The sequence below is a fragment of the Mustelus asterias genome, chromosome 2, assembly GCF_964213995.1.
Source record: "Mustelus asterias chromosome 2, sMusAst1.hap1.1, whole genome shotgun sequence".
In the NCBI taxonomy this organism is placed as follows: domain Eukaryota; kingdom Metazoa; phylum Chordata; class Chondrichthyes; order Carcharhiniformes; family Triakidae; genus Mustelus; species Mustelus asterias.
Genome location: NC_135802.1, coordinates 137,898,693 through 137,911,759, shown reverse-complemented (window position 1 = coordinate 137,911,759; position 13,067 = coordinate 137,898,693). Strand labels below are relative to the sequence as shown.

At 46.8% G+C, this 13,067-nt stretch overlaps 1 protein-coding gene across 1 annotated transcript in view; it reads left to right on the top strand.

Moving 5' to 3' along the window:
- The window catches only part of LOC144481052 (doublecortin domain-containing protein 2-like), a 90,947-nt gene that overhangs the window by 76,655 nt on the left and 1,225 nt on the right, over positions 1–13,067 (top strand). Inside the window, exons 8-9 of the mRNA XM_078200706.1 lie at positions 2,889–3,086; positions 11,102–11,218. Coding sequence (XP_078056832.1) covers positions 2,889–3,086; positions 11,102–11,218 — 315 coding nt within the window. The remainder of the gene's footprint in view (positions 1–2,888; positions 3,087–11,101; positions 11,219–13,067) is intronic.

Here is a 13,067-nt window from a genome sequence, read left to right as displayed (position 1 = left end):
TGTGTTTCGTGGCGATGGAGCAGTCCGCCATTGGCTGGCAGTGGGATCCTCTCTTCCTGCCACTGTTAGCAGGATTTCCAACCTGCAGCTCCCCCGCTGCAGGTTTCTCCGCTAATGGGAATGGCTAGAAAATTCCGGCTATTAAGTTTTATGGTCTGCCGCTGCAACTGGAATAATTTTCAGGAATGACCAGGATATGTTTATTGAAAAGATTGCTTACAATGTATCATACCTTGATAACAGAACTGGAAGAGACTGACTGACTAACCCCCAATCCCTCTTGACCTGACTATTCCTCAACCCACCTGCCCATTCATCCACCCACCTCGCCCATGTGCCACTCTACCCACTTACATGCTCACCCATTCACTCATATACACACTCACCTACACACATTGGGCCCGATTTCACCAACAATTTGAGCCCGTTTTCGGGCACGAAATCGTGGTAAAGTCGGGTGTGAGGCCTTTATCGCGATCTGCACCCGCGTCCGCGCAGATCGCCACTTTACCGAGACCCGCGAATGGCGGGGATCCGTTCCGCGCCCAAATCGGGCGCAACAACGATTTAAATGCATTTGCAAGCATTTAAATTGAATTAATGAACTGTCCGCCCAACTCTATCAGCATTTCCCCCTTTACCACCACGTTTACCAATCCGGAACCGCGCTTTTAGGGACCTGCGAAATAAAAGTCTGAGTCGGGTGCTCCAGCCTCTGAAGAATGCGTTCAGTGTCTCCAACGGCTCCCTGGCTCAGATCAGTGGTGGGGGTGGGGGTGGGGATGGAGGTGGGCCAGACCACTCTCTGGTTGGAGGGGGGAGGTGGGGAGTTAGGTCAGATCATTGTCTGGTGGTGGTGGGGGGGGGGGGGGGGGGGAGGAGGTGGGTCAGATGTTCTTCTGGAGGGGAGGGGGCATGTGGCCAGACCATTCTCTGCGGGGGGAGTGAGGTAAATGCGTTGTCGGGGGCGGGGGGGGGGGGGAGTGAGGCCAGATCGTTGTCTTGATGGGGGGGGGAGGAGGGAGGTGGGTAAGATGTATCGGGGAGCGCAGATGGATCTCTGGTTGGGGGAGGCAGGGGGGTCCACTGCCACTCTGCGGGCGATCGGTGGGGGTGGAGGGGGGCAGGGGTGGCGATCGGTCTGGGTAATGGGGGGGGTGGATAAGGGGGGCAGTGGTGTGTGCGGGTAGTGGGGGTGGATAAGGGGGGCAGTGATGTTTGTGGGTAGTGGGGGGGTGGATAAGGGGGACACACACACATCACTGCCCCCCTTATCCACCCCCCCACTACCCAGACCGATCGCCACCCCTGCCCCCCTTCCCCCCCACCGATCGCCCACAGAGTGGCAGCGGACCCCCCTGCCCCCCCCATCAGAGATCCATCTGCCCCCCCATCAGAGATCCATCTGCCCCCCCACCAGAGATCCATCTGCCCCCCACCAGAGATACATCCTTGCTCCCGCTTTTCGCTCCCGGGCCGCTTTCTCAGCTTTCTGCGGCTCAGGAGCGATCTGACACGGGCGTGCTTTTTCCAATTTCTTTCTAACTGTGCATGCGCAGTTCAGAGCTCCCATCGTTCTGGCAGCACTAAGCCCCGCCTACAGTGCGAATGGGACTGGAGATGGCTGAGAGCGTATGGGGGCGCCTGAAAGCGGATTTCTAAGTCGGATCTGTACTATGCCCAGATTCGGCACTTAGAATGAAAATGATAAAATCGGGCCCATTGTGTCATAGAATCATAGACGCATAGAATCCCTACAGTGCAGAAGGAGGCCATTCAGCCCATTGAGTCTGCACCGACAACAGTCCCACCAGCCCCTATCCCCGTAACCCCATGTATTTACCCTGCTAATCCCCCTAACCTACACATCATGGGACACTAAGGGGCAATTTAGCATTGTCAATTAATCTAACCCACACCTCTTTGGAGCGTGGGAGGAAACTGGAGCACCACACAGACGTGGGGGGAAATGTGCAAACTCCATACAGTCACCTGAAGCCAGAATTGAACCTGGGTCTCTGGCGCTGTGAGGCTGCAGTGCTAACCACTGTGCCATCATGTCGTGAAACGCATTCCATGAAATGTTGGCATTCTGAGGAGCAGCAATTGCTGTCAAAATGCCATTCTGCTGCTACTTCTCTGCGTCATGATGGAGCTCTGCATTTCTGACCAGGCCTTTCCATTCAGGCTCCTTCAGAAATGTGGAATGGTCCTCCTTTGCACCGCTTCCTCTCGTAGCGCTGGGTCATCAGGTGGGGACATGAGCGACGTCTCTTTTCATGCCACCAGCTGCAATTATCTGGTAAGCGTTCACTAACACACTGAAAAGCTTTGGGACATTTAAACAGCTTTTTGGTGTATAAGTGAGTGAGTATATTAGTGAATGGGTGAGAATGTAAGTGGGTAGGGTGGCAGGTGGACGAGGTGGGTGGATGAATGGGCAGGTGGGCTGAGGGGTAGTCAGGTCAAGCGGGGCGGGGGTTTAGTCCGGTCAGTCGGGTCGGAGGGGAGTTGGATTCACCCAATAGGAACAGAACAGTTCAGGCCAGTATTCGTATTTCCCAGCTTTCACTGCTGTCCCATTTTAAGGTATTCAAGACCAGTTCAGACTGCCCTATTTTCCCTGCTGGGAGGGGTCAGGAAAGGAGTCGAGGATCAGTAGGGGGAGTCAGATTGGAGGTAACCTCGGTGGCGGGAGGGGAGTTGGGTGCCAAGGACTAGTCAGGTCAGGGGGCTGTCATTGGGGAATTCAGGGTGTCAGTGGGAAAGTGGGGGCCGTCAGTTGTATAACTATGTGGGAGTTAGATCAGCATTTTTCTTTTTAAAATTTCCTGGGTCAATATCCAGGTTAAGTGCGTTGGGACTATCCGAAATCTCTGACATTTCAGGAGGATCCTGGGGAGCAGGGGAATTGCCCATGGAGAGTCCAAACATTCTGGATAATTCCCACAGAGTCAGTGCATCGGGATATCCGCAAGATTCCGATGTGCATTTTGGAGCTTACATCCTGTCTCCCATGATCCATATACCGGACGATCGGAGCCAAAGTATATCCACGAAAGATGGAAGGAATGAGCAGCACAGAGGTTAGAACTGCTGCCTCACAGCGCCAGGGACCTGGGTTCAATTGCAGCCTTGGGTGATTGTGTGGAGTTTGCACGTTCTCCCCGTGTCTGCGTGGGATTGCTCCGGCTTTCTCCCACAATCCAAAGATGTGCAGGTTAGGTGGATTGGCCATGCTAAATTGCCCTTTAGTGTCCAAAGATGCGCAGGTTAGGGGGGATTAGCAGAGAAAATATGTGGGGTTATAGGGATAGGATCCGGGTGGGATGCTCTGTCGGAGAATCGATGCAAACTTGATGAGCTGAATGGCCTGCTTCTAAACTGGAGGGATTCTAAGATTTCAATGATTACATTTATATAGTGCCTTTTGTGACCTCAGGGCCTCTCTGAGTGCTTTATGGTTAATGAAATATAGTTGCTGCTGTAATGTAGGAAATTAGGTTGCCAATTTGTACACAAGAACCCACAAACACAAACCTTGTCTCTGACCTTGGTTAAGGGATTTATATTTCCCAGACTAAGCAGGACTACTCTCATGCATCTTGAAATAGAGTCACAGGCTCTGACATCCAAAAGTTGATTGAGTTCTTTAAAGTAATGTGAGCAGGTGGATTTCCCCATTGCATCTCCACCTGATTACAGTCATCTTTTTAAGGTTTTAGCATTCTTCCAAATCTTTGTATCATTGCCAAATTCATTGGTAAAGAATGATCACTTTTCTCATGGTAAGTAGAAATCTTAGAAACCCTACAGCACAGAAAGAGGCCATTCGGCCCATCGAGTCTGCACCGACCACAATCCCACCCAGGCCCTACCCCCATATCCCTACATATTTACCCACTAATCCCTCTAACCTACGCATCCCAGGACACTAAGGGCAATTTTAGCATGGCCAATCAACCTAACCCGCACATCTTTGGGCTGTGGGAGGAAACCGGAGCACCCGGAGGAAACCCACTCAGACACGAGGAGAATGTGCAAACTCCACACAGACAGTGACCCAAGCCGGGAATCGAACCCAGGTCCCTGGAGCTGTGAAGCAGCAGTGCTAACCACTGTGCTACCGTGCCGCCCTAGTAGTGAAGTTATAACAGCAGTGGTCCTTGTCATAATCCCTGGCGGACTCCACTCATAACCAGTATCCACATTGAACCATGTACATTAGTAACCATCTTATGTCAATGAGAATCGAACCAATTGCTTATCCAATTCAAGGTGCTTTCTCATTAAATACTTTTCAGTGAAGGAAGAAATGGTTTATTATATTTGCAACATGGAATTTCATATCTGCAACAGCAGTGGAAGTAGAATACATATAAAGAAGGAGGGTAAATACTTCAGTGAAAAATTGAAAAGGATGCAGAATGAGGTCAGGAGAAAGGGATTGAATGAATAGTTCTCTCAGGCAGCTGGCACTGGCATGATGGGGTCCATCCTCTGTGCTTTAAAATTCAGATCCTAGCTCCTTTACAGATGTAGTATCAGGATTTTATCTGCAGATGGCAGTGAAGAACTGTCTTGTAGACAACAGGGACTCTACATCTGCAAGCAACTGGGAACATTATTCTGACGACGACCAAGTTAAAATTTGTGGATCGACTTGAACATCCACCTTTGAACAAATAATTTAGTGTTTTTTATTTTTTTAAAAATCTGCTTCCAGCACTATTTACTGCATTGCTACATGTTATTTGAAGTAACCATGTTATAGCCAATACCAGGCAGTCCTTGTGCCTGTGACCTTGCAGTTGAGTTGGAGAATTGACCAGGACAGATGGCAGGCACCGTCGGCACAGTGTATTGCTGTCAAAGTGTGCTTTCAATCAAAGGCCAAGGCTGTGTTCAGTGTGGTACTGGTGTGAAAACAGTTGGGGAGATGAGTTTGGGAGAGGCCACTGCAAGGCTGACCCTGGCATTGCTTTAATATTTGATTCCCTCCATTATGTGCGTAAACTACAATAATTTTACATGCTCCTCTCCAGCCGCTGAAAGGTGGGGGTTAAAGTGACCTCTGGTGGAATGTAGCTGAGTGAACAGTACAGGTTGAGGTATGTTGCCAGGTAACTCTATATAAACACTTCATAAAAATCTTGCAGGTTGGTGGAGGAGGTTTAGGAAGAAAACCTTTAAAACAGAATGCAATTGAATAAGATGAAAAAGCTCTGTTCACAATTGTGCAAAGGATCTTGCTAATTCGTGCAGAAAGGCCCTAACTGCCAATTGCTATGATCTGGTTTGTACTCTGATGGATGCCATGTGAAAGCAAAGCTTTCTGTCTCTGTTGGGGTAGAGAGGGGTGCCTATAGGTGAACTGGCCAGGTAATGGCTACCAATGGCTATAGTGTGGGAGCTTCCATGACATCTATTTGTATTGAATATTCTAATTTGCGGAGACTTTGCCATGGGAAACCTCTTCCTTTAGATACAGTAGTGATTTTTAAAGGGCGCCTGGACAAATACATGAATAGGATGGAATTAGGGGGATATGGTCCCCAGAAGGGTAAGGGGCTTTAGTTCACATGGGCAGCATGGTCGGTGCAGGCTTGGAGGGTTTATGCTGTAATTTTCTTTGTTCTTTGTTCCCTCTGCAATTTCTTCATGGAAGGCAATAGTAGTTAAATATTTTACTGCTTTCAGTCTTTCAGAAAGTGCTACATATTCTAATTAATAAATTTAAATACATTTTAAATTTTGTGAAGGAGAATTCTACCTTGTGATTTTGGTTAAGTTGTTAGTTGAGGATTCAATTCACTAAATCTTAGTGTCTTGAACCATGAACTCCTGTGTTGGGGAGAGATATGGGATTGTGTTTTCACAGACTCATATAGCACTGAAGGAGGCCATTTGGCCTGTCATGATTGATGCAGTCCATGTTGAAATGTAGCAAGACTTGGACAATATCCGGTCTTGGGCTGACAAGTGGCAACTAACATTCATAAGTTCCAGACAATGACCGTCCCCAAAAAGAAAGGATCTAACCATCAACCTCTGACCATTCGGTGGCATCACCATCGCTGAATCCCACACTATCAATATCCTGGGGGTTACCATTGACCAGAGACTGAACTGGACTGGCCATATAAATACTGTGGCTACAAGAGCAGGTCAGAGGCTAGGAATCCTGTGGCAAGTAATTCCTCTCATGACGCCCCAAAGCCTGTCCACAATCTACAAGTCACAAATCAGGAATGTGATGGAATACTCTCCATTTGCCTGCGTAGACGTACAGAGATGGTCCCTCCTTGGTGCTCGATTCTATGTTTGCTAAAATCTGTGAACAAAGGAAAATATACTCAGCTTGCAGTGTTGTATTTGAACCCAAAAATGTAGCTACGTCTCCTTTACATAGTGAGTAAACTGGTTTAGAAAGGATGCCATCAATTCTAAAGTCTATCAGAAATATCCCCCTCAAAGCAATGATTAAACTGCCTTAGATCCAAATAAACTCATTGTAGACCTGCAGCTGCCTCCATAAAGAATCCGAGCATTAGCCCTAACCACACGGTCAGCACTCCATTTTATTAATAGCCCCTGCCATATGAAGGTCCATTCCTTGTTATTTTTACATCTGATGCTTAATGCTTAATGCCAAGTCGATTTTGAACCCAAATGGCTTAATTTCCTGCTAATTTCAAACAACTTTTATTTTCTTTAAAAGCTTCAGTTGTGGAATTCTTGCTAAGTTAGTCTGATGAAATGTCTTGGGAAAATCCGATTACAGACTGTCAGTCGGACAAACCTTGTTTGCCCATCTGAAAAAATGTAACTGAATTTGTGAAATAGGATCAATTGTTTAAAAACATAAAAGTTGACCACCAAGTATAGCTTTAATATGCTCTTTTAATGAGCATTGATAGTGGCCGATAAAAATGTTTTTAAGCATTTTCTCCCTTGTAATAATTGCTATTAATTATTTGATTTGTTCCTCATTCCCTCTGAGACCATAAGGTCCACATTCAGTACACTGCAGTCATAAGTGAGCCTTTCCACTACACTGCAACATTGGTCTGAATGAGTGAAGTTAGAGTTGGAGACCGAATGGACTTTGGAACTAGTCTGCTGCTCCAAGCTTCAGCCTGTTTTCTCTATTAACTGCATTGCACCAATGTTATGTTTGTCCTGTAAAAACTACACAAGTCTGAGGTCACAGAACAACTGACTTAAGAACAACTTCTTCCCTGCTGCCATCAGACTTTTGAATGGACCTATCTTGCATTAAATTGATCTTTCTCTGCACCCTAGCTATGACTGTAACACTACATTCTGCACTGTCTCCTTTCCTTCTCTATGAACAGTATGCTTTGTCTGTATAGCGCACCAGAAACAATACTTTTCACTGTATACCAATACATGTGACAATAATAAATCAAATCAAAAAATCTTAAGCCATTTAGGCAAAGCCACAAATTTCCTCCCCCAATTGCTTCTGACAGTACTGATTTGGTTCGGGTACACCTCCAACACTTGAAGGTAGATATCATAAATTTGTGTCTGGTTCACCTCCTTGCAAAACGGAAGACCATTCGTTTTTCTAGCGTTCCGCTTAGTGATCCAGTACAAGGGATCAGCATCAAGGCTCTTTCTGTCACATCTAGGTCCCGAATGTTTGCTTCAATTGTGACCTCAACCGATGCAAAATTCAAGGTGCAGCCTGACCAGAGTGGAATGGTACGTCTGCAAGCCCTGGAAGCACATCCCTGGAATCTGATTGTTCACCTCAATGGTCCTTGCAGGATTTTCCAATCAGGAATTTTCATGGATAGACGATCCTGCAGGAAGGACCCTCTAGACCTTTGGACTGTCTGTCTGAATTCCTCATTATACACAGCTACTATGTGGTGTTCCATCTTTTAATACCTCAAATCTTTTCAAAGCAGATGATTTCCTGATTTTCTTTTCCTCCTGTTAGCGATTCCTAAGTTCCAGCCTGGCTTGGTGTTTCGCCTACATATTCATTTGTGATACATTTGAGGCGTTAAACATTTCCTGATCATTCCATTCATAGTATTTCCACAACATTTCGACCTTGAATAAAACTTAACATACTGGTTGTTTCATGGAATCGTAGGCCAGAATTTTACCCTCCCCCATCGGCGGGTTTTAGGGAGGTGGGTGGGGAGCATGAAATTGAAGGGATGGAATTCCTTTCGGGTTCCCGCCCCCCCTCCCCCAACCACACAGCAATTTTACACTGGGCCGGGTGAGGCACTGACGGGGAAACTAATCTTGTCCCAACTGAGGCCTTTAAGTGGATATTATTATTGCTGAATCCCCCACCATCAACGTCCTGGAGGGGATCAGTCATCCACACCTGTAATGGTAATCATTCAGCATTCTCAAACAACTAGGGAGCCATATAGTTGGTATAGATATTTAAAAAGGTTGCTTGCTCTGGAATAGAGCATAGCACTTTCATAAATAATGTCTGAATGAGAAGTTAGAGTATTTCCTTTCAATAGCCGGGCATTGCAAATGGGCTGTGCAATTGAAACCTTTTGCTGTATTCTCTTCTACTCCGTGAATCTTTCAGGCGGGAGATGAAACTTATGGACTGCTCGGAGGCCTCAAAGAGGTGCTTCAGAATCTCCCTGTTTGCTAAAGCTGGCCAGCAGCAGGTTTGGAAAGGAAAGCCCAACGTACTTGGTGCATTGCTTGTGTTGTTACTGAATAGCATGTGGCATCCTCATGAGTGACCTTAATGAGAATTATAATGGTTCTTTTGTGCCATTGTTGAACACCAAAGACAATATCCTATTAGTCATTTCAATCTCTCTTGGATCATTTTTATTGGTACTTAATTCTTAACTAAAATTAGCAAAGCCAAAGTTTGGGTCTCAAAATGATTGTTGATATCTTAGTGTAATTGCTGTGGTTTTGGTCTTGTTCTTTTCTTGTCAGCATACCTTTACTTTTCATCTGCTTCAAAATTTACTTTTATATTCTTGAGTGAGCTGTTTGGGTCATGGGAACCATTTGACTGAGAAATTCCACCTTGGGAACTTGCTGCTTGGTCTCCAACTAGCATGTGGTAACACCCATGGTAACTGCCACTCATCAATTTGCGAGTATATTGTCATGAAATTGCAGGCTCTTTATTTATTAAGCAAAATTTTCAAGATCTGTAACTGAGGGGATGATTCTCCCAAAAGTGCTGAATTGGCGGGAAAACTGTCCTAAATCCCGACTGTTCTGTCAGTTCAGCTTCTCACCTGAATCCCCGCACTCTGTGCACTGCAAAGGTCTCAGTTTGAATATTAAAAACCCAGGGGGGGGGCTCTATTCGCGCCGGAGTCTGACAGTTCTGGAACTCTGCGCATGCACAGTGGCCCCGATCTGTCAGTCGATTGCTGGCCAGCCCTGGACAACCGCAGTGCTGCCCCTCCAGCCACGACCCCTCCACCCCAGAGCACCCCAATGTCCAGACCAGCCCCCCCCACCCCAATCGCTGCCCTCCCTCCATCCCAGACTGATCCCAATGCAGAGTGGCAGCAGGACCCCCCACCCCTACTGATCGCCCCTCGGCCCTGCCCACAGTAGGCCCCGCCCCCTTGTCACTGCCTGATGGACAGTGCCAAGGTGCCCCCTGGGCACGGGCACTTTGCCCCTTGGGCAGTGCCAGGGGGCATAGACTGGCACTGCCAGGGTGCCCATGCCCAAGGGGCACCCACCCCCTGCTGCCCATGCCTAGGGGGCATCACCCCCTGCCATCCGACCCCGTGGGGGGGCCTGAATTGCCCCCCCATTCACTCCGGCGGGGTCTCCCACTAGTTCCCCGACCATGAGGAGCTAGTCTGAACCCCGCTGGAATGAAGTACTCCTGGTGGGGTGAGAGATTCAATCGGGACCTGAAAGGTCCTGATAATGAACACATATACATGCAGAAAAGATTTAAATTACTTACTTGCCTTCCTGCCGGTTTCCAGCGTGGCCTGACCAGCGACTGTTCGCCGGCTCTGGAAGATGCGCAGGTGATTCCGGCGCACGCACAAATCCCTGTTCAAGGCCGCAGACACGTGTCTCCCACCACGACCTGCTAGAAAAGTTTCAGGTTGCAATGGGAGAATCGCGGCCTGAGATTCTGGAATTTGAAATGAGATGGAACAAACCGCTTTAAAACACAAGGCCACCTTCCAAGGTGAAGGTGAGGGAAAGGCAAATGAGCTGCCCAAAAGGTAGTGTAAAGAGAGACATTTCACATCTCAGCGGACATCCAAATCCCATCTCCTGCTGATCGATATCTCAGTATGTGTAAATGGTCTGAGTTTAAAGAAATCTGACCCTGGAGCAAGAGCCTTGCTGTTTGTTCATGACAGGTGCCCATTGCTGGGGACCATAAATGATCTTCGCTGTTGAGGACCACCATTGAAGAGGACGCTAAGACAAATGAGCCTGGATGATTGCGTCCTGGGCTCATTTATCATTTTAAAATTCTACTTACCATTGAATTTTAATATTATAACCAGCCTCGCGCCCTTTTTGGGTGTGCGGCTGATCTCGCCGCGTACCCAGTGCCGGTAAGATTGCCGGTAAGGAAATTGGGCGTGAACCCGATTTTTCGACTCTCTCACAATCTTATTGGCTCGCCGTGCCCATCGACTGGCCACCAAGGAATCAAGAATGCCCCTTAGTCTTTTTTTTTACATTCACCTCGACATTAAGCAATATTTCCTTGGTGCTTTGTTATGCACATTGCTAATCAGCCAGGGCTAATCAGCCAGTGACTGCTGGCCCTCCTATTCTTACCCAGGATGAGAAGGATAATGATGTGCAATAGGGGTCTCTTCCAATCTCTTGGGCCCCTTTCATCAGCCAAGTATCCCTTGCCTGGATTTGCAACCCACTATCCCACTGATGAGGGCGCACATTTTAAAGAATGGCAGCGAAACAAAAAAACGGAGTAACCACAGTCCTACTGGCCTTTCATCCGTAACTGACAAAATAGCATCATTGTTCAGGAGAAACAAAATTGACAGTGACTGATTGGAGTGCTCAGGGAATAGTGCTGCTGTCCCTATTCTTTGTGATCTATGTAAATCAGTTGGATTCAGAAATGCTAATGAATCGTTCAAGTTTACAAATGATACTGGACCGCGGAGGACCGTGGAGCTTGATAAGGCAGCTGAGGAAGAAGAATTGAAACCACATTTACATCTCGGTAGAGCCACGACAGATGAAATTTAATATAGTTGTAAGTGGAAAGCTTTTTCAGATTGGGGAAGAAATGAGAGGGGGAATGCATTTATGTAATGAATGGTATTGATCTAACTAGGGACGCGACTGAGCCCCTGGTCAGGTTGCACCTTAACTTTAGTGTTCAGTTCAGGTCACAGGGGAAAACATTCAGGACCTGGAAGCAGTGTAGCAAAGAGCCTAAATGCTGACTCCTTGTGTTAAGATAACTAAGAGGAAAGGCTAGTAGAATTAACTTTCTTCAGCCTTGCAAGGAGGTGATTGAGGGAGAGCTTTATGATGCTGAGTGGATCAGAGGTGGTTAATCTGTACATTGGTACATCTTAGCCAATTATGATAGGACAAAGACACACAATGAAAGGCCAGGTAGCTGGGTAAATTAAGGTGCCATTATGATTACCTAACTTGCTTTTAAAATAATAAATGATTTGGTTTGGAGATCTCAAGCCCTCATGATGTGATTTTTTTCATGTATTTTTTTTCAAAGGTGTGGATCAATTGGCTGGTGTAGTTGCTTTAATTTATTCCATTTAAGTTATTGAGAAAAATAAAACTGTTTGCAGCCACTATGTAGCCTATTGCATACAGCAGCAATGTTTTCCAACTGCAGTACCAAAGGCCAGTGCTGAGAGAATTTTAATGGGTTCCATAAAATTTGGCACCAGGCGATTTCACCGATGCAATTCATTATGGATTGGGAACATAACTCCTGTGGATGGCTGGGGATTTGTAATGCCTAGATTTGCACGATGCTGTTACAAATTTAGGTGAAGTAAATGATACAAAATGGGCAAACTGAAGCACCCAAGGCAAGTGCAAGTGCGCTTGAAGCTGTCAAAAGCAATTTACCTGAATGATTAATGGGGAACGGAGTTGTTGGCTGCTGACGTATACAAGCATTTCTTCTGGATTCTACAGGAAGGTATAAGGTCACATATTTTGGTTTCCCAAACTCCCAAAAATATTCATTCTTTTGAGAGCCATTAATGCAAAAGAAAGGCCAAATTTAGAGGTAGGCGAAGTGGGTGGGGGGTGGATCCTGATAGAAGTCACAAGATTATGAGGGGCATAGACAGAGTGGATAGTCAGAAGCTTTTTCCCAGGGTGTAAGGGTCAATTATGAAGGGGCATAGGTTTAAGGTGCGAGGAGCAAGGTTTAAAGGAGATGTACGAGGCAATTTTTTTACACAGAGGGTGGTGGGTGCCTGGAACTCGCTGCCGGGGGAAGTAGTGGAAGCAGATGCGATGGTGACTTTCAAGGGGTGTCTGGACAAATACATGAATAGGATGGGAATAGAGGGATATGGTCCCCAGAAGGGTAGGGGATTTTAGTTCAGTCAGGAAGCATGGTCGGTGCAGGCTTGGAGGTCCGAAGGGCCTGTTCCTGTTCTGTAATTTTATTTGTTCTTTGGGGGAGGGAAGAAGTGTAGATTGTATGCAATTATAGTGAAGATCACTTAAGCTCGGGGCAGAGTAGCAAGGGCAACATTCAGTCAATTGCTCCTCAATTAGAAAACTTAAGCATACAATGTAATCTATATTGTTTATTCATTAGTGTCACAAGTAAGCTTACATTAACACTGCAATGAAGTTGCTGTGAAAACCCCCTAGTGGCCACACTCCAGCGCCTGTGCGGGTACACTGAGGGAGAATTTAGCGTGGCCAATGTACCTAACCAGCACATCTTTTGGACTGTGGGAGGAAACCAGAGCACCCGGAGGAAACCCATGCAGATATACGGGGTGAATGTTCAGACTCCGCACAGATAGTGACCCAAGCTGGGAGTTGAACCCGGGTCCCTGATGCTGTGAGAC